The following is a 23,020-nucleotide window of genomic DNA, read 5'->3' as shown; positions in this document are numbered from 1 at the left end:
AGGGATCTAGGAAGAGTGACCAGCTTTTCGTATTTTGGGCCCCTTCTCACAGAGAGAAGGCTCTGACTCACCAGTGCCTGTCACACTGGGCGGTGAAGGCTGTAATTCTGGCTTATGAGATTCATGGACTGGAGCACCCTGAGAGCCTGCAGGCTCATTCCACCAGGGGTAGAGCCACCTCATGGGCCCTGACGAGGGGCATTTCTGTGAATGACATCTGTGCTGCTGCTAGTTGCGCATCCCCACACACATTTATTTGGTTTTACCCCCTGGACGTGACAATGTCTTCACTGGCGCACTCAGTCCTTATTGTGGGTTCATGTTAACTGTGTGCAGGCTTATGGGGAGGGCTTTTGGTCTCAACTTCTTCTGGGTCAAGGTGTTATGGGCTTCGGGAGTGAGAGTAGGCCATATCTCCCATAGTGAGATACCGAGCAAGGTTTGAAAGTGCACCTTTGGTTACCAGGGTAACCACGGTTCTCTGAAAACTGAGTGAGGTATCTCACAACACTGCCCTGCTGACCAGTGCAACTTAAGATGAATGGTCTGTCTCGTGACAGACTTGGTGGTATTGTAGCTTCCATGATTGGTCACGCAAGAAGGTGCTTCCCATAGTGAGACACTTCACTTTGTTTTCAGAAAACCAGGGTTACCCTGGTTACCAAAAGTTTTCCTTCCTCATTTTCTTTGTCCTCACTCTGCACAAACATGTTTGTCAGAGCATGTGCAGGCTTATTTCTTTATATGCTTATGTTCATTTAAAAGTCTGTTCACCTGTTAGTTAATGAGTTGTGTGCATTTGATTTACAGTATATGCATGTGTCTGTCTGCATTTATGAGTTAGAGGTTTCAGATACATGCAGCGTGTTCTTGTTTGCATATGTTTTGTGAGTCATAAGTATGTAAGTGCAAGAGGTTACTTACTACATCACACACATTCTTAATCCCCCGGGTGGATGTGAGTGTGAGTGGAGAAGATGGTTGTAAATTAGTGTTTAGAGGAGAGGACAAAGTGATATTTCTGGAGTGAGAGAGGAAAGGTAGAAAAAGAAGACATGGAGTGATCTAAGGGGATGAATGAAAAGAGAAGGAAGACAGAGTAGAGGAAGGAAGGAATGGAGGAGAGAAGTGGGCTGAGGGGCCAAGCCTGCTGACTCAGCATGCAGCAGCCAATTATTAACACAATTGCACACATTCCCATACTCACGCTCATAAGTTGGTAAAAAGACATATGCTCTCTCATAGAAAACATACAACTTTTGTCCACTACCCAACTGTCATATCAAGCAGCATCAAGGGATAGGCAGCACATACCTAACACACAAACAGTGCAGATAAACAAGGCAGGCAGTGGTCCAACCCTCTCAGCAGCAGCAGTTTATAACCGCTCTCATAAATGCCTCCCATAGCCCCTCACACACACACACACACACACACACACTCACACTGAAGTAGTCACGCAGAGGAGTGCAGCTATTGCAGCAGTGTGCTTGCCATCTCCAGCCTTGTTTCAGAGCTTATCTCCCTGCATATAGCTGAGTAGTACCTCATACCCTGCTGTTGTGCTAAATGTGAATGCAGCCTGAGGTTTGACAAGGTCCCCGACCACAGATCCCAGATCACCTTCCACTAAGTCCCTGCTCATTGTTGTGCATTTGAGATGCAGACAGAAACCTGATACTGGCTTTGCGGTAAGGGGAAGTGCTACCCATTCAGCCAAAAGTGCCCACTCAGGTGAAACTTTCTTGTAATTTTGACACTGATTGGTAACAATTGTTCTGACATTTGGTTATTATTAGGCACATGCTGTGATCTCTCTTCCCCTTTCCTCTTGTGACGCAGCTATCTAATCCATCAGCATATGGCATTTAGATGAGCAGCACTTTCACTATCACCTGACATGTGATCTATTGCTTTACATGCTTCATTGTGTCATATATTATAAATACAAAGCACTTAACAGTTCTCAAAGCTGTCAGTCCCACTGTGCACAGGGGGTTCTGCTGTAATCAGTCATAATCTGTCACTGCAGTAGACGTAGCTGTAGAAATCAGCAAAGCCTAATTATATCCCATCATATTTGTTTACATCTATATTAATATTATACATGTAATTTTTTTTGTGTATGTTTAGATTATAAAACGCCTACAGTAATGCCAGTGCCACAGCATGTTCCTAACCTTGTGTGCTGATGGCTTTTTGTCCTCGTGCACTTGTAGGATTGGCTACCCGCAGGGTTGCTCCAGCCTGTAATGCACTCAGCATCAAGCTGGCCAGTTTCAATTCCTATTGATGCCTTTGGCAGCTTGTTTGTCAAGTTGCTGATTTCCATTCACATGCCCTTTTGACGCATTTAGACCTTCTGCAGTCTGTTAATTATTGAGGCATTTTGTTACATTCTGTCACAATGTATGTGGTTACATTTAGCTGGTTTCATCTTCTCAAATGTGATGATTTAATACTTTTCTTTGTCATACAGGATAGTAAACTTATTAACTTTGGGATTTGAACTGTTGTTGCTACAAAGACATAACCTTTGACTCTGGGAAATTATAATGGACATTTTTCACTACTTTTTAACATTGTACAGACAACAATAGAAATTAATCTGCAGATTTTCAATAATGAAAACATATTTTTTAAAACTTGTTTATTTAACAGGGACAATGGGCAGTCATTGACTGTCCCAGAGTTAGCTAGATAGCTAAATTTCATCAGCAGTCTCTGGGCAGACAAATTTACAGAAGAATTAATAAAAAATGTTACAGTTAATACAGGGGTACTGTAAATAAACATTGCATCGTACAAAATCAGAAGCACATTTCATTACATCATACAAAAATAAAACACCCTGTTTAGTATCTATGTGGTTAATGGTCACAAAAACCACATAGGTTGTTAATTGCAGCCCTAACAGAAACAGAAAATGCTCACTGTAACTGTTTCCACACATCTTCCTCTCAGTTTCTTGTAGTTTAGCGCTCACTTCAGATGCATGTAGACTCTCATTTCTTCATCAGCAGAACAGGAAGGAATGCAGCCTTCAGGTTTGTTCGTAATTTCTCCAGTTTTGATATACTCAATATTATATTTTCATATGCCATAATTAAGTACAAGCCTGGAGTTGGTTTAACCCTAAGACAATTGAAAGACAGCAAGTCTATCAGTGATTCTACAAGAGGAAGAACCAGGGGGAGTGGTCGGCACTCTTACATGGTGAATCATAGCTAAAAGCAGCCATATATACCACTAGCTACAATGCAGGATCATGAATCATCGGTTTGCTGACTGTGACAGTCAGACTCTCTCTTCTGGTCAACTGGAATGTGCTGTGGGGCGTTGACCTCTACAGAGCTGCTGTGCTGCCAGCCTCTCTATCTTTTTCCTCTTCCTCTCTCTTTCTGTTGCCCTTATTTTCCTCCCGACAGACACAGTGGACAGGCTTTCATTAGACAAGAACACACAGTCACTTGGCAGCTGTCTCACTTCTAACAAGGCCACTCTATAAATGTGTGTGAGAGCGCAGTGGTCAGACGAAACCAAAGTATGCACATCCTATGCATGTTTGTGTGCGTTTGTGTTTGTGTTTGTGTTTGTGTGCATGTGTCAAGTCAGGTCAGCTTTATTTATTTAGCACTACATCATAAAATAAATTATCTCAGGGCATTTTTCACATAGAGGAGATCTAGACTGTACTCTTTAATGTACGGAGACCCAACATTCCCCCCGAGCAAGCACTCGGCTACAGCAGCGAGAAAAAAACTCCACTTTAACGGGAAGAAACCTGGAGCAGAGAAAGAGGGAGGGAGAGAGGGGAGAGAGAGAGACAGAGAAGCACAGTAACAACAACAACAACAACAATAACAATAGAAATATGACTAATAATAACAGTAGTAGTGGCGGGCGTCAGGCTGGACCACGTGGTCTGCAGCTACAGGCAGCAGATGGTCTACAACCGAAGGTCCACAGATGCGAGACGAGAAAGCAGAAAATTGTGTGTTTGTTTCTGTGTTTCGTCGAAGTCCACGGGGTGTTGATAATGAATTGCTCGCCTCTCTTTACTTTGGTTATGGATAGTATTTCAAAAGCATTCTCGGGATGCAATTAGATCAGTTTATGCATCCCAGTCTCTCTCTTACTCTCTCTCTCTCTCACTTACTCACACACACATTGCAGTGGAAGAGACCAGTACATCCACATGGACTCACAGTCAGAAAAATTGCATTTTTCTGTTGCTAAATGTGACCAGAATAGTTGCCTAGGTTTTCATCTTTGTCTTTTTCTCTTTCCTATTTCTTCTGTATTTTTCTTTTCTTGTCCTCTGCATGCATATCTCTCTGTCTCGCCCCCCTACCCCACCATGTGGTATTTGGTTAGAATGATCATATAACTGGTTAGTTCAGACCCTTAGGAGAATTCACCAGCATCTGGCAGCGATTACAGAGGTTGTTCTAACACGGCTCTGACCAAAGTGTGAGTCAGACAGACCACACTGTCTTGTCACACTTTCAAGAACACCCTGAAAGACTGCCATGTTTTGGTGAAGAATGACAAATATCTTCCAGTGGAGATGATTATGTCTTCAAAGTTTGGTTTGTAGATCTGTTTTTAAGAGGCAGTCATCGGCCACAGCTTATATAGAGTCTTAAAAAGTGTGGGAAAGACAAGTGAAAATAAATAAACCTAAATCTAAAGCCATGCACAAGTCATCTTAATATATTGGAGTTCTTAGCTTGTTATAACCTTGTCATAAAAATTAGACTAGATTTTAATTCTGTGTTCATCAATGTGAATAAAAGCTAAAATAGATCTGGGATGACATTGTGTTTCCATACCACAGACCCCAGCACTGTGTGTCTGTCGTATTCTTGCTATAATCCATACCTGAACCAATAACCTAACCTTAATCCAGCCATCCGATCTTTATTTAACTCCATTAGTCTGTTAGTGTAATGAGGCCTATGTGCAATGTTGGAGCTGTTACCATCACTCTGAGCCAAGCTCCTCCAGCTTGTAGAAGATCCTGTTCGAGAAACACATGTACACACACACGTTATTACCTGCAATGTCATGTGGCTTTGTGAGCAGTGTTAATAGTATTAGCGATCACTAGGGTAAGGATCTCTCAATATCATACAGCATTGATTCTTACGGTGATAATTTGATATGAATTGCCTTTCTGTGATGTTATGATTCAGTATCAATTTTTGTGATTTCTTTTTCCTTTTTTTGGACTGATTGTGTAGAATTGTTGATCAATACTGTCAGCGATAATCAATACCATGAAAATGAGTTTTGATTTTGTTGATTTTTATGATTTATAAGTGTGTCAATTTTATTCCATAATATGTAGGACATTAATTAGAGTTTTTAAAGACTAGAATAAACCTTATAGGCAGTTTTTTTTATTATATATATATTTTTTTTATTGTTCAGCTCCATGTGGTATTGATCCAGATATGTCCTTGTGTTGTTTCTAATCTGTTAAACTCTGAATTGGCTCAAATCCAAAAAAGCACCAGAACTTTTATTAATCACAGCCAGTTGCTGCTTGAAATTGCGTCTTTGCCTTTGTATTAAAAGATGCGCTCATAATCTTTCAAATCTGTCTTAAAACAACAGTCAGGTGGCCAAATGAACACTGAAACAGGTTTTTCTTGTTCATACTGACTATTAGAGGGTTCCTTCATAATGCACTTACAATGTAAGTGACGGGGCTTCAGCCGTCCAAATTAGTGAAATCAAGTAGATATCATTTAATGTTCCCTCTTTTTGGCTGGACCTCACAGACCAAAGCTGGCCAAAGGCCACCGAAGCTAAGTATCCCAGAATGCATTTTACACCAACCAACAGCAATGGCGGAGATCAAGTTGTCACTGTAAATGTCACTTTATTAATTTTTAATATTTTTTCAGTCGAGAAAGTAACCATTTACATTCCCAATATGGGGTCAGTTTATCCAAATAACAACTATTTGGACATCTGCTTTGCTGTTTTCAGAGATGTAAGGAGCCACTGGCTGGGTGCCAGCTGGTCATCTCAGCTGCTAGCTGTCTATGAAGAGTGGATAGTGCCATGATTATCTACCGAAAGAGACTGTTGTGTGACATTTACATGAAAAGAGAGGATCTGTGCGCCATCACCAGTGTAACTTACTGTCAATTTCCACATGTTACATGTATCTAGTGTCTTAATAAAGCTCTTGTATTCACAGTAAATAAAATAAAAGCAATATCACAAATACATTTATGAATACAAACATTACATGCATGAAACACTGTATTTTGGTCATTTACATTTACATGTTTAATATTAATGATTAACTTGAAAGTTACTGCATTAAAATTATTTTTCGGGTTGTGGGTGAGTGAAATAATATATTAAACATACATTTGCTGCCTTATATTGAAAAAGGAGTTATTATGCCACTTTGAGTTGTGTGTGTGTTTTCAGATAGCTTTAGATTATTATGGATTATGGTGAGCTCATGAACCACCGCCTGTTGATGCATTACACACTGTAGACTGGCCTGTTGAAGACAATGCATTTACACACACACACACACACACACAATTAGTCCTCATTCTCTCTGTATTGCCAACGGGATAGACGCTGCATTATGAATGATAGCCATATGTCTTCTAGCTGTCAGTTTGTACAGGAAGCAGCTTGAGTGAATAGTTGAACACTTAGTGCAGACTGTACCTTTATGTCTCATATTCCTGCACTCTCTTTCTGTTGCGTAGAATTTGAAAGATCATCGTATTAACATGAAAGTTTTGTTTCTTCTGCAACATTCATAACCGCAGACATAATTAGAAATAAAGACAGAGAAACCACTATAACGATTATATACTGCACTCGTCAGTATGGTGTCATCAGACAAATAAAAACATATGATCACACATCACAAGCTTGGTGTTCCCTCCTCATAGCAAAATATACAACAGCATTAAATAAAGAGCTTACTGTATGCCACTTATTTCCTACAGTGTGTCTGTGCTGAGGTAGAATAGACACACTGAGGTGTTTCTGCTGTGTGTCAAATTCACGTTAAGCGATGTAGGAAAATAATGTTTTGTCCCTGACTGTGATGAATAAATGTAATAATGAAAACCAAAATAAGCTACATCTCACATCACTAGAGAGTATTGTGGATGAGGATCAGTGTTGTCACCTCACAGGTTTTTCTGTGTTATTCTTAGGCGAGTGTAAAAATGTGCAGCTGTGTAAACGATGTGCTGACTTTACTCAGTGCCAAACACTATATTATGAAACACCATTTTTACTGTCATCTTCATAAATTTAGACGGAATAAGCCTCTTCCAAAGCTATGACAGGGTGAACAAAGTTGCTAATCTGTGATGTTATTAAGAAAGATTCGCACCTGCTGCAACAGATGCTGCTTCACAAATATGTAATAGTAGTAGTACAGATGAGTGTATAGTATGTTTTAGTTTAATCCTGTGAAAATCTTCTGCTGTGAACGCATGTTCATTTTACTTTGATGCATCAGGAGTTAATTTGAGCACCAAGTCTAGAGGTTAATTCCTCCACTGGGATTGACTAATAGGCTAGACCTCCTCCTGACAGGTGCACCAGCTCTCTCTCTCTCAAACACACACACACACAAACACACACACAAATACACACGCAATTTCTTTCACATATGTACTGGAAAATGATATGCCCGCCACCACACACAAAATATAAAAGCTTCAAAGCCATTTCTTATTTGAATATATTTCATGTGTTCCTACAGCAGGAACTGAAACCACTGCACCTTTAATTCTCACTTAAAATAGGCTGCCAGATGCAGTGAATTGTGCACATTAGTGGTATTTGCTTTACTAGACAACAGGCTTTTTAAAGAATTTAAAGACTAAAAAGCTGCATTACATAATATTGAACTTCTGAGGACATTGTTCAAATAACCAAATTCATTCACTTTTTTCAAGACCTGCAGATTTTTCATCAGCGTTCTTAAAAAATTTGCTTAATCTTTGATGGTCAGGTGGCCACAGTGCAGCAAAGTCAGCAAAGTCAAATGTTTCAGAAGGTGTTTTTTTTCCATGCCTAATGGCTACTACAGTAGATGGGTCATTACTGCTCGTCCAGTCACGTACCTGCGTGCAAATTAGTTTGCTCAGTGGCAACAGTGCCTCACCTAATCATGTTTTTTTAATAAAATCGGGTTCAAATGTAGTTCAGCCACAGTCTTGGTTCAGCATCAGTATTGTGTCATACTGGCCATTTGGAGTAATGTGAATTTTCCAGCATCGGACCAGCAATATCGATATAGAAAGATAAAAGCCATGACATGCTATTTGATCCTGTGTTAGGCTAGCTTCATCCAGATGTGCTCGATATATTCAGTAGACCTCGTGGCCCTGTTCTTTTTGTCTGGAAGGAAAGAACTTTTATCCCTCAACTTCCACATGATTGAGCTCATTTCTCAAAAGGAACTCTATGTGTCTGTCCTTGCAAACTTCACTACGGCACATTTTCAGCTTTCAAGTGCATTTCACCAAGCAGATAATGACAGACAGACTGACTGAATTGTGCATAAAATGTAACCACATGTAACAGTTGAACATTTGTTGCCCCCAGGTGTAAACTGTGTGTGTGTGTGTGTGTGTGTTTGTTGTCCCTTTCCCAGTGTGATTATGTTAGCCATGCGTTTCTCCACCAAGTCACTCACATTCCCCTTTGGTCATGGTGAGGTGATTGATCACAGAATGTCTTTCATCTCTAGTCCATTTCTTTTCACTGAGTTGCATACAAATTAGCAGCTGGCTCATCTCCCAGCATGCATCACAACAGTCTGCCGTCAGCCTCAGCTGCTTCCAGTGAGTAGGCAGGATATGGATTATCCAACATCCATATCCAGTGACCTGGAGAGTTTAGGAGTGTGTGTGAGTGTGTGCGGAAGAGAGAGGGAGACTAGGGCAGGAGAACTAGTTTGTTCCAGTATGTACACACTACAATTCTTTTTTTTTAGTTTTTGTGTCATTTTTGGCTGGACTGGCCACGGACCAGCCTGATAACCCCGAATGTCTGTCCGTTACTGATTGACTGACTCACTGAATGATGTTAGTTAAACCATTGGTTGGCGGGCCCAGTGTTGGAGTTTCCCCATTGGCTGTTTCTCTTTCAAAATGAGTTAGCGCAAACAGTTTCAATTACATCTTCAGGGGGCGTTTATAGCACAGCTCACAGACCCGAAATAAGTTTTCAAAAAGGACGTTTACCGACTGAAGCGTCTCACACGGAGGCTCCGACACTGACAGGAACATCAACCCGCAGATACAAAGAGATGCAATGGATCCATTTTACCAGCCTGCACAGTGGCTAACAGCTAGTTAGCATAGCTAGTATCGTTAGCATAGCTATGCCGTGCTGTGTGTAGCCCACTGACTGCATAAAAATAAGGTGTAGCTACAGTGTTTCCAGGTTAACAGCACCGTGCTGGGCAGGTGACAGGTGTGTTTACAGTATTTGTGTGCTATGAAAGGTGTTACGGTATAGATATAAAGTCACACAGCTGATGGACTTTTAGCCTAACATGCTAACCCTACATAAATATATGGATGAGACCATATGTTTACGACATCCGCAGATGGAAACGGATGAAAGACCAGGGGGAGTTCACAGATAATTAGAATAGTTATAATTAAAATTAAAATAAGTTTTCTTTCAAATCAAACATCCCAAGACATTAGTGGAAAATATTGTTTTTGCAACTGCATTTATACCCTTTTTTATTCAGACGTTGCTACTTCAGTACACTTTAACAACAGTAATTGCCAATAAAGATTAATAACCAGGAATTCACATTATAGACACTACCACTGACTATCCCTGTAACATATTGGCCACAATTTCACACAGTGACCATACACGATCCAGCCATATACAATGCCCTTATTTGGTAGTTAACAGTGTAGAGATAGACAGGAAGTGTGAGGGGAAAGAGTGGGAGGTAAAACATGCAATAAAGGTCCTTGGCTGTAACTGGCGTAATGACGTGGTATTGTGGTATGTGCCTTAATTATTAGGCTACTGGATGTGCGATGCCCACGCTTTAACACTTCCTGATGTGATCATCACACTTGATGTGTTGTGATCATCTCCATGGCCACTGCGCCCTCATAGCCAGGGGGTAGCCACGCTGACCTGCAATATTATTGAACTGCATGGGAACAGAGCCAATACACAACAGGCTCTGCCATCACCTGAGCCCTACTGTCATGGTCCATCCATCATTCTCGTAACTGCTTATCCTGTGCAAGGTTTTGAAGGCCTAATACCAGTCCCAGCACACATTGGGGCAAAAGTCATGTTGGACAGGTCACCATACTATCACAGAGAGTCACTGTCACCTCATTGGCTCAATGTGTACATACAAGCAAGTGCCAAGAGAGAAAACAAGATTTTCAAAAGGCTGACTACTTTCTCCCGTCAGTAGTTTGTAGCTGCATAATGTAGATCTCTCTGTGGTTTGGAGTATAACGCCACTCCCACATTACTGTTAATTTTATCATACAGATAGTAGCCTTACGGTTGTCTGACCTGCTCTCCCTTGTTGGGCTGTTGGCACTGTAACAAAACCTGTTGCCGTGTTAAGCTGCAGATAATGAAAAGGCTTCCTTGCGGCTGCTTCACATTAAAAGTGTTCCACTGGTGAACTGACAACTAGAAGGCTTGTGATGAGAAACTGCTAATAATGTAGCCCGCTTCCAGACCAGTTAATCACCACAGACATCTTAGATTTGTTCATCGATTTTGACTGGTGTTTTTTCTGGTGTTTTTTGGAGAAGTATTTTATCATTCAGAGCTTGGTCGGCAAGAATGGGTACAACATTTTCCTACATAGCTAGCTACCTCACCACATTCATGAAAAATAGCAACAAAAAACTGACAAGCATGGATGAGGTCAACACAGCTGTACAAGTTAAGTCCACATACAGAAATAACACATCTTAAATCAACATGATTATTTGATGAATGTAAAAAAACATTTTTTTAACTGCTTCCTGTCAACTGAAAGACCCGTGGGACAGATCCGTTACTCTCCACTGATTGGTTAGGGTTAGGATTAAAATGAACAAAATGTTGAATATGCAAAAACCCAGTCATATGGAAATTCAGTATTAAATAGAGGCAGATATTCAGTTTGGGTTCAGGTAGAATAGATATGCAAGGGGAGAGGAAAAAGGCAGACTAAAGTGAAAACAGTGGATTGTAACCTACTTAAAGGGTCAATGTGTAAGACTTGGCCAGAATTTTAGTTTAAAAGATTCCAAAATTAACTAAAATTATCAACAGAATTTGAAAAATAAAGGTTTTGACATTATATCAAAGACCTATATGTGTTGTGATGCAGAGATATCTACTGAAGTTAGCATGCTAGCCAGCTAGCCCTGGCCCTGTCTGACCTGTATTGTCTTGTAATACCACTTTGTACCACAGGGGTGATAGTGAGTCACTGTAGCATCCAGTCTGCCCTCAGTCTAATAATGAGAGGAAGAAGAAGTTGTGCTGCCCAGAGCCACTGGCAGTAATGGCAGACCCAGGCTGAATGTTGAAATCTTCGCTGTAGGAATGTAAATATGTCACTTTATTAAGTTTTAATATTTTTACAGTTGAGAGAATAACCATGTTAGCTCCTTTCACACATACAGTCTATCCCTGAAATGTTCAGGAACATTTCCTGCATGGGGTCATGTGTTAATGGGAGCAGGGATCGATATTCAGGGAAATCTGTACCACCAACTTCCCACCTCAAGACCTAGTAACGTTTCAGAGAAAATGCTGGTACAGCTGTGTTGTGAATGAAAACAGCAAAATTGCAGGGACAAGCATGTAAAGGATTACGTCCATCTGACGAAAGACACTTTCACATGGAGTGAACAAACCGATTACAAGACTTGATGTGTGGGTGACGTACTGCAAGTTGGGTGGTGCTTGGTTTTGGCTTGTCTGTTGTCAACATGGTGGCAGCATCACAAACTCTCTCTTATTTTGGCTAAACAGTACCCAAAAATATGTTCCTGGAAACAGTTGAGGAGAGAAATAGGCAATGAAGTAACATAATCTTGATTCATATTAGATCAGGGCTGCCTAGTTTGACAGTTCAATCTGAGTTTCTTGAGTTTCACCCTTTTCTTCTATTGAGTTTTATGGTGGTTGGCATCCATAAGTGTTGCATTACAGCCATCTTGCCCCATCTATTCCAGCTTTGGCATGTTATGTGTGAAAAGGCGCAAGACGGAAATGTCCCCGAATGTAGCCACATGTGTAAATAGTGAAAACCACTAGGAGTGCCCGGAAGTTTATCCCAGTAATTTTCCAAGAACTGTAAATTCCTAATATGTGGTCAGTTTATCCAAATAACGTCTATTTGGAAAGCTAAACAAACGACATTGGAGCAGCTGGCTGCTGCTGCAGATTCTGGCTGGGGAGACATCAGCTGTTCATGTCAGCTGATCCGATGAACTGCACTGGGTTGCACAAGCTATGTGAAAGCTGGCCATTTGGCATTGTAGCACATAAGCTAGATCGATATTGAAATATCATATCAATAAATTAGGTCTCTACTGGATTACTGGGTTGCAAAATGGCAGCAGTTAATGAAAAATGATGCTGTGTGGCAGAAAAACTGCTGTTTTACCATCAGTGAATTCTGTGACCTTTTATGATTTACACCTTCCCTAAGGGCGTGTATGTAACTATTTGGTTGTTACTCAGAGTTATGTTGTAACTTACCTCCGTGGTGCAACTGCTCTCTGATCTGTGCAGTTCTTTTGTAATTTACCTCTTTGTAAATTTTCCATAGCATTTTGATATCTTGGGTGATGCGTTTGCCCCCTATTTGTTTGGATCAGGTGGCCAATTCTTACACATTGAACCTTTAAAGCAGCAGAAAGGTCTAGAAGACGCCTCAAATTGTGTTGTTTATATTGCTATTCACATAAATAGGCTTTATTTACTTGCATAGGTATATACAGTGTAGTCTAATACTCTAGCCATCCATTGGATTAGCCTTTGCAAATCCTATTTGCCCCCATTCTGGAAGAAGATGGAAAGAGAACAGGGGGAATCCTTGAAATAATTGGGTTAAAAGGTGACACATAGATGTCAGAGTGACGTCAGACTCAATGAGAGATACAAGATAGACAGAGCTAAAGGAATGAAAGAGTGAGTGAGAGAGTGAGCCATATTGAACAGATCCACACATGAGCCAGCATCCTGACTCACTGGCCCAGTTTATCTTCTTATGCAACAGGCCAGCGGAGTCCATTCACCCTCTCTCCTCTCTCATCACTTGCTTCCAGGAAGGGCAGGGGGGGGGACTGAAAACTTTTAGAGAGTGGAGGGTGGAAGTGAGAGAAATAGGGTGCAGCTGTAGATCAGCAGGGAAAGAAAGGAAAAGGAAGGACAAGAAAGGACTGGAGTTGAAGAGAGGTGGAGAGAGTTTTTAGCCACTCTATAGGGCTTTGCCAGCATCCCTGCATGGTTGCTAAGGGAACCACTTGTCAAGTGTCTTTCATACTGACTCTTGTCTTTTCATACATAGTCTAGCTATGTCATTTCTCAGTTTATCTTCCGTTTCCTCCTCTGTTTCTTTTTTCAGGCTGCTTCTTCCTCTTTACCAGGGCGATCGAGGCAGAGGCAGACAGTGAAATGAAAGCCAGCCAGGCCCTGAGCTAGAGAAAGAGTTCAGCCAGAGTCTGTCTGTCAGAGAGAGAGCGAGGAAGAGAGGGAGGGGGGTCTGAATGGTCGTAGGTCCCAGCTGAGTGTAATTCAAGGCCCTGTCATTTATCCGGCAGAGAACGAGTGGATTATCTCAGTGTCCTTGACCCACTATACCCCCACTGTAGGCTGGCACAGAAAACTAAAGGGTAGATGGATAGAGTGGGTGGATGGGACCTAGTGAGATGGTGGGCTGAGTGGCACACAGAGACAAGAATGGAACCATTGGCGGGATGTTATATAATCTTTCAGAATCTGCATTTGAAACAAAGATTTTATCCCCGCTGTGTGGTTTTGGTCGCAGTAAGGCTGGGACCAGAATATAGAGAGACCACCACTCTCCAAATCTAGTCAGAAGGCAAAAACATCCCATTTCCCCAACAAACACCTTGAGTAACTGAACCTCTTCCAATAGAAGATCCCAAAGATTTGGGTCTGGGGTTTATATACTCTTGAAAAGCAGCTGTTGCAAGGGTTCAAATATCAAAACTGAATGTAATCAGGGGTGATTGGATCTCAGTGAGCATTCATGCCAGAAACATCTAGTGGAATAGACTTGGCAGAGATGGAAAATAATATTCATAAGTATAATTTAATTATTGTATAATCCCATGAAAATAAGAATCGTTGTGTTTTTGTTACCTTAGAATGAGCCCTTTATATCTACAGAGGGAGTGGATCCCCTTCCACGAGTCCACTATGTTGCACCACCATGTTTCTACAGTAGCCCAGAACAGACAAATCAAACACTGGCTCTAGAGAGGGCCTTTTGTGTTTTTTGCGTGTTTTGTAACCACTGTAAGTTCACCTACATGCTTGGAAGGGGAGGGTGAAGGGAGGTAGATACCACTAAATCCTTAAATCAATACAGTGTGCTATGAGGGCACGGTGCTTCAGGTGTCAGCGTGACATGAACTATGATCCAGGAAGTCCAGTTTCAGTAACAGATCCATGAATTTGAAGGCATCGGAGATACTAAAACACTACACTTTGGCTTATAATACTCAGAGAAAGGATTTTACAACTCTGGAAATGTATTACAGCAGCAACAGTTTTATCTGCCATCATGACAATTGTGAGGTAAACAGTAAAAATACAGCATTCATGTTACAAAGTAATCCACCAGGAATGTACGCTTGCATGAATGTGATGCAGTCACATGTGATTGCCAGATGACCCTGCGTTTTTTATGCAGGGCTAATGTCAGTCTGAACGCAGCTTTAGAGACCTCGGGCCGTAAATACTGGGGTTTTTTTCAGTTGATCAAATAAATCTTGGGGTAATGGAGTAATTTTACTCTGGACTACCTCTAACTTCTCACAGACTTAGTTTTAGCACTAAAATGCTCTGTGAATTGCTGTTAGACCAAAAAAGTAGCAGTCTTAAAATTAGGACTGGCGCCCCTTATTCTTAAGAGTTTCTCCTAACACGGCCAGTTAGGAGCTACTTTTATCTTTGGGATGTTTTGTGAATATAGCCCAAGTAATAAAAGGGATTAACTTTGGTGTTGATGCGTTGGTACAGGTTCAGATTGAGTAATAAATCGGTGAGTTTGAAAGCTTATCATGCCAAAATCTGGCATGAGCACAAAGGAATGTGTGCTCATACCTACCATACCATACCAGTGCAGTGTTTTTTGCTGGAGACCTTGTGTGTTGGCACCCACACTGTGTCAATGCGGTGGTCCCATTGAAATGAATGAGGGGGCTGTGTTTTTCAAACAGTTTATGTGAACAGGTAAACAGTCCGTTCCTTCAGCTAACCTCTCAATAGCTATGATTAATGGCTGTTACCATAGCAACATGTAGCACAGATCAAAAATGGTGACAATGCTCCTGTGCTGTAATCTGAGTTTAGTGTTTTAGTTTCATTTTGACATTGTTTGATATTTCTTTTTGGCTCCCTTTGTGAATAGTTTCTTAGCTTTTATCAGTGTTATAAAAGCCTTCAAATTTATCTTTTTGTTTTCTACTCTCCCAAAAAAGCAATTTTATGTCACTACTTTTCAACATTTACCAAATGTAAAGAATGACACACAGACACATGCTCATATTAAACATACAAATGATGTTACTAACTGCAGAACTTTTCACATCACCGCTTTAGTTGCTAATTGTGGTTTTTACACTTTGTCATATCCAGACTAAGTTCAGTTGCAATGTGAACATCATCAGAGATACTCGAGATAGATGACACAGAGAAGATGGCATTGAAGAGATAGCGGGTATTGCATACAGCAGCTCGTCCTCACAAGAAAATTGATAGTATAGGACTAAAGTTCAGACTGGCAGAAACGACCTATAGTTACATTCACACCATTTAACGGCTGTAGTATGACCCGGGGAAGGTGACTTGATAAGATAATGTTGTCCAATTAGGAGGAGGCAGGTGAGTTGGGTGGATGGCTAGATAGAAAAGGGACTTTGCTGCAGAAGACCACTGTTCACTTCCTGTTTCCGACTGTGAGTCAGGACATTTTTAAAAAAAAACGAAACATCGTGGAGTTTACTGTTGCATTGATGACGAAAGTTGTGTAACTTTAAGGAAGTTAAACCATGTTTCGAGTGATCATTTGAACCCAAAACTGTTTCCCTAAACCTACCCAGTCCTTAACCGCAGCGTCGTCACACCGTAAAACAATATTTTTTCAGTGATTTGTAACATTTTTGGAAAGCAGCCCATGACAGTTCAATGGGTCATTCTGGAGTGCATTACTAGCAGCTAGATGTCATAAAGGTAACTATAGGTCGTTTTTTTGCAGGGTGAATTTTATTTACTTATGTTTAATTATCAGGATGTGTTGCATACAAAGGTAAGGAGAACAGATAACATGTTGATATTGGAGCATTAGTAAGAGATGTAAGAGCAGTAATGGTGATTAACAAGATAAGATATAAGATATGAGCTGCAGAGGTAGGTCTGGTGATTGCAGTAACTTGTATCAGCCACTAGTGTGTTTCAGCCTTTGTGAGCGTGTGTAGGCCTATGTTTTTGTGTGTGCAGGGAGTGGTAGTGGGGGGGTGTGATGTGGTGGTGAGGGGTGGGGGGGGGGGTATGCTGTGTGCTGACAGCTGGCTTCTATAAATAAATGTCGCAGGCAGGGGGGAGACACAGGGGTGGAGAGAGAGCACGAACGAAGGAGCCAGGAAGAGCAAGAGAAAGAGGGAAGATGTGGGGGGGGTGGGGTGAGCGGGGGATGGAGGGATGAAACAGAGGATGGGAGGGCTGATAGAAACGGACTGATACAGATGAACTGAGAAACTTAACAGAATGTGGCGAGTGTCTTGCGCTCCGGTCATGACTTACTGAACACACACCACATGTCCCCACAGTCTCAACCAATCAGCAGCCCCGAGCGGGATCATGTGCCCCCACCGCTCGCTGCCCTTTTTTTTTTTTTTTTTTTTTTTTCCCAAATGTGTCACGACTGAGGACCACAAAGTCTGTTGCTGTTACTTGTTATCTCACATCAGTGTTGCCCTGTCAGCTTCCTTCCCTGTCTTGTTTTTACTCTCGCATGTGACGCAGGGGCTCCATCAATTCAAGAAAACGGCGGAAAGAAGCAACGAAAAAAGAGAGAAAGAGAAAAAAGAAAGAGTGGGAGGGAGGGAGAATGAAAGTTTGGTGAGAGATAAAACACAGACTGCAGTATTGGTTTCATGTTTCCTCACACGGGCAGAAAAAAATATCAAGCAGGAACAGTTTTGTGAATTCCTGTGAAAGTGACTTTCTAAGAGCACATGGTTTACGTTTAGCTGTGGCGACACTTCCTCCATTAATTTGTCATGTAATCAGAGCCTTGTCGGCTCATGTCATGTAGACTGGTGTCTTGGTAGCAACTGACCGAGATGTACTGTATCACTGACACAGGCATCTTTCACTTTCCTGCCTCCGGTTACACAGTTTCATTGCTCTCCAAAGTGGTCTTGTGTGTACTATACGTGTGTATGGCATTTTGTTTATGAGGCGGCACGCTGGGTTTGGTTTCCTGTCTTGGCACAGCTATGAAACACTGAACACCTGCCTGTCTCACCGCTAGCTTAGCTGATGTACCTTGTCTTACCAATCTTACCTGTCTATCTGCCTGCACGCTTATGTCAATCTGTGTGTTTTTACAGATTTGCTTGCATTGGAAATTAATTATCAGCCTCAACTCCTTAACATTTCATCGATTTTGTTTGATTTCTTGGACATTTTTCTTTTTTTCTGCAAATTTGTTCAAACAGAAAGATTTTAAGTCTTCTTTAACAACTCAAGAATGAAAGAAGGGGGCAAAAGGTGGGACGGAGGAGACAGTAAGATTAGGGAGGAGAAGGAGGACGATAACGCCACCCCACCCACACATTTGTGGGGCGGCGTTATCAGGCTACATCAGTATGTCAGGAGCCTTCTCTCTCTGACTTCCTCTATTTCTGCTTGCATAGCAAACCCTACGCAGACTTGTGAAAGACACATTTCTGTGGGCAGAAAGTCACATGGTTGTGAAGTAGCTGAATGGCGGTGGTGGTGCATGCGTACATGTGTGTCAGAGGAGGAAGTGCATGTGATCACGTATATGAGTTAGTTTATTAACATTTACCTAAATGCTACAACTACAGTATCTTTAGCCATCTGAACAACATCCGTACACAGCCAGTAGCTCTGGCTGTAGGCCAACAGTGGGTCATCTTACAGTTTATTGACATCTCAATGTAAACTACTATATGAATGAACAAACAGTCATCTGATGTTTATTCCCTCTGTGTAGAGGATGTTGTCATTTTTTTAAAAGTATTTATTGTGCATAGCAGTCTCACATTTTTCTTAAATACTGCAATGTCAACTTTTTTTACATTGTGTCTTTGTGAATGTTCTGGTATTTCATGTGTTTATATGAAGAAACAATGTAGACTCTCTCCCTTAAGCTCATTTGTTTTCTGCAATCAGTGTTTATCAGTTCAGTAAAATGTAAAGTGTCGAGTGTCAAGTTGTTGCAACACTCCAAAAATATCTGTGGTCAACTGGCCAAAATCCTACCCAAGATTTATCCCTAAATGTCTCAGTTCATATCTCCCTGTCAAAAGATTAAAAAGCAACATTATTTAAGACTTTAGCATGAAACCATTTTTTCTCTCAGCCTTTTCAATATGACACAAAACTGAAGTAGTTTATAAAATAGCAAAAACAACCAAATGATGTCATCTCAGCTCAAAAGCCAGAACATTGCATAAACATACTGTGACCGAAATGTTTGTTTCACCACTCATACTCAATTGAGCGCCTTGTATTAAAGTTATAATACTATAAAAGAACACAATTTATATTAATCAGTTATTGTGTCTAAAGGCCTCCCAGCCACATGCCTGAAGAAAGAGTTAAATACATACTTTGTGTGACTTCCTCTGACTGACTGTCGTTTTCCTCTGCTCTGCCCTTGCAGCCTCTTGCACGGTGGTGCAGGCTGCTGCCCAAAGATGCTGCCAAGATGCCGGAGAGCGCGTGGAAGCTGGTCTTCTACACCATGTCGTGGTGCTACAGCACCTACCTGCTCTTCTTCACTTCCTACCCCTTTTTCCACGACCCACCCTCTGTCTTCTACAGTAAGATACAAATCTTTGTACAAGTGTGGTGTGAACTGAGACTGAAATGTTTTGTTTATTTTATTTAGCATTCCATGCACTATTCCTCTTTTGGATCTGTTAATTGAATCGCTTGACTCTGCTCCGCATCACATTCAAGTAAAATACCTCTTTCATAGTTAAAATCTCTCAAAAAGTTTAATTTAAATTGAATTAGTGAATTCTTTTCATTCCTTTTCAGAAGCTGGTCCATATTAGATAATGTTGCCCTCAGAAAACACACATTTAATAGTGAGCCAGTCTCTTACCTCACCTCTGAGGGTAGATAAGGAGCTGAAGTTTTAATCTAATGAAACAGCAGGCGACATGGCTTAATCCTACACAGACTCTCTGGGGGAGTGAAAAAAAAAAAATATATATATATATGTATATGTGTGTGTATATATATATATATATATATATATACACACATATATATGTGTGTGTGTATGTGTGTATGTATGTATGTATATATATGTATGTGTATATATATATATATATAGCAGTGCATACAAGTTACGCAGGCTGTATTCTGAACTTTGAATTGATCACTTTCTTGGTTGGTTCTTGTACGATCAGTGATGTTATCTATTTCCACTGACTCAGCGTTAAAGTTATGGCTCAACAGAAAACTATCTTCTTTTTATTGTGAACAAAAGACACAGAAATGATGCAACAACGAGCCAACTGAGAGCAAAGTTTTACGACAGAAAACATTAAGTTCTGCTCCAACATTTAAACAAAGAATTAGATGCATAATTGCACCTAATAGAGTCACAGTCATTGGGAGCTTGTGTGAAGACTGTCACTGCAGTGCTAATGAAAGATAGATGCGCAGTGGGTATTCCACTTATAATCCAGCAATGTCTTTTATAGGCTCTTGGCCTCTTCCATCAAACACGGAAGTGTCAGGGCTCCGGTCCATCTCGGCCGTTCTGAGTGGAGCCAGCAAAGGCCGGTTGACAGTGCCAGGTTCATCTTTAATAGCTGCGTCACCTCTAATAGCTGTCAGTCTGAGATGTGTACAGAAGCAGGGTAATGCGGCTGGACTGTTAGAGAGAGAGGGAGAGGGAGAGAGAAAGAGGGTGGAGATGTGAAGCCACAAAGAGGAGGTAAGAATTTGGAAATTTAGGGAAATTCAAAGTATCTCGAAGAGAGTAGAAAAAAGCGCTATAGTCTTCAGGAGGGAAAAATAAGGGCTCCAGTTCCCATGCTACCCACTTGGCAGCCCTTCATTTGTGATCCATCAGGCAGCCTTCTTCTTAATGTTTAATGACGGAAGGTCCAATCAATAAACATTACACAAGCCCCAAGAGTAACCCCATCCCACCAGAGACAACCCTTACTCAAACTGCAGAGGAGAAAGTTTCCGTCCACCATCGGATAGGTTTCAGAGACACGAACTAGCCCAGGAGCCTTAATGTACATGTGGCCTGTTTTGCCAGTGGTACTTAAAAAACCCTCTGTAATTCTCTAGAGGTTAAACCTGATCCCTCCAGCCTCCTCCCATACTTACTACCCCAAATGACCCGTCACATCTGGTATCCCTACAGGAAGTCACTGTATATAGCTCAGTATTTGGAGATATTGGTTATACAGTATTAGTTTCTAAATGAGTGTATGTGTGTATGACAATATTCCTGCTATATATATATACAGCATATTCATCATGGTTTCTCTATTACTTGTTACATAGTTGCATGTCTTTTAATTAAAGATAGACACATTTATATTAAGATGTGGACAAAACTAAAAATGTAAATGGCAAAAAGCGACAAATTATTGATAAAATGGAATATGATAAGGAGGCATTATAGTAAATCGATTATCAAGAAGTGCAGATTTAAAATCCTTTCACAAATCCACTTAAGTATTCATTGAGTCATGATTAAAACACTGAATAATGAAGCAAATAGTTGGCACATTTAACGTTTAATCATTCAATTACTTAAATAGGGTTTTGATCGCAAATGTATTCACATTATAAACTGTATAATGAACCACTGAAAAATTTACACGCTCTAGCCTTTATTAGAAATAGGTCATCTAGTTGCTGAAACATGCTTAACTAAATATCTAAACCTCCTGGTTTTAATAGTTGTTCTCAACGTTTGACCGTTTTTAAAATTTTTATTGGTTTGCGCATTAAAAAAATACCATTTTTGTAAAAGATTTAAGGATTTGATCATACATTCACATATATAAAAATACACTTTCATCAACATAACTCAGCTATACATGTGTTTAGAGTAAACAAACGCTTGTTCAGCAGAGGTGGGAACCTAAACGCTTATACGAAGACATACAAATCAAGTCAAGATAAAAACAATTACATTGAACAAATAGATAAAATAAAGAGGGATGAATACTACAAATAAAGACAGAGAAAAAGATAAAGAGGAGAAAAATATATATTTATATACAATATACAATTATGTCTTACTCCAGTTGTCCAATAGTCTTTACTGTACTTGGGAAATTACCAAAGTTTGTTGATGAAACAATGAAACAAACATTGAGAGTTGCTGTTTGGTTTATCTGTTCAGACTCCGTCAATTCTAAGACGTTTTTTCAGATTTCAGTCTCGTTGCACAGACTGATGTTGTGAGCTATAGTCGGATTTTTAACTGGAAAAGAGGTGAACACACTGTGAACTACATTCTGGCAAAGACAGACAACTGCATCCACCGCTAGAGCATGCTGCTCATGCAGTGAGCTCGAAGTAAACAGGCCTGTTGGCATACTTGTTCCCAACTCTGTGAAGTTATGACACAATTGCTGTTTTATGTTCTGATGCTGCGGTTTATGGTGTGATTAACAGTGTGAGATCCCCAACTAGAAACAACAAGAAAACAGAGAACAAGGAGAAAGATAGTCCAATATAATACATACTAGAACCTGCAAAACGTCGCACAATTCTCTTTATATTGATTTTTTAGGAATTTTGAATCTGCATCTAGATCCGGATTTGCATCAAAATGCACATATTGACAGCCTGGATCTATATTTGCATCAAAATACACATATTGACAGTGAATTATGGTGATCAGATGGGGACTGGGAACATTGAGCTGCATATATAGAAGACTTGTACACAGTTTTAAGAGAGTGGGACTTACTGTAAGACCACTGAGTTATGTCTGTTTAAATTGATCATGTCGCTGCAGTGCCACCTACAGACAATATGCCTCCATTTTATTTATGGTTATTATGTGAAATAGACCATGGCTACAGCATATGGTATAACCCTAACCCTATTTCAAACCAACTTTGGTGACATTTTCTCTCAAAAACTTCATCCAAAAAGTTGAAGAAGAGTTGATTAAAAAACTAATTTGAAACACATTGCCTGCACAGATATATTTTTCTTTAGTATAGCCTCACTGGACTTTTTTTTTTTTTAACCATAAACATACAATATAAACAAACAATCTTGATACAGATCCCTTGGATTCTTTTTTTTAAATTGAGACGATACAAACTGAGCGCAGTATTTTACAGTGTAAAATTAAACTCGTCAGTGGACAAACTATGTAATGGAGACGCTTTTTAAATGACCTCAACCTAGTTTGACCTCTGTATTCTACAATTTATTGTAAGTTATAGGCGCAGAGATCGATATATTTTGTAATAAGCTAATATCAGCTGATAAATTGGCCTGGTTTATT

General features: G+C 40.4%; 1 protein-coding gene across 2 annotated transcripts in view; it reads left to right on the top strand.

Annotated features, from left to right (window-relative positions):
* Nucleotides 1-23,020, top strand: part of cers1 (ceramide synthase 1) — a 37,766-nt gene that overhangs the window by 6,765 nt on the left and 7,981 nt on the right. For both annotated transcript variants that reach the window (XM_067596947.1, XM_067596946.1), the window contains one exon: nt 19,175-19,334. In XM_067596947.1, coding sequence (XP_067453048.1) covers nt 19,175-19,334 — 160 coding nt within the window. The remainder of the gene's footprint in view (nt 1-19,174; nt 19,335-23,020) is intronic.

Source organism: Thunnus thynnus, chromosome 8 (assembly GCF_963924715.1).
Source record: "Thunnus thynnus chromosome 8, fThuThy2.1, whole genome shotgun sequence".
Classification (NCBI taxonomy): Eukaryota; Metazoa; Chordata; class Actinopteri; order Scombriformes; family Scombridae; genus Thunnus; species Thunnus thynnus.
Note: the sequence above shows the minus strand (reverse complement) of the source record. Positions and strands in the feature narration are given on the sequence as shown.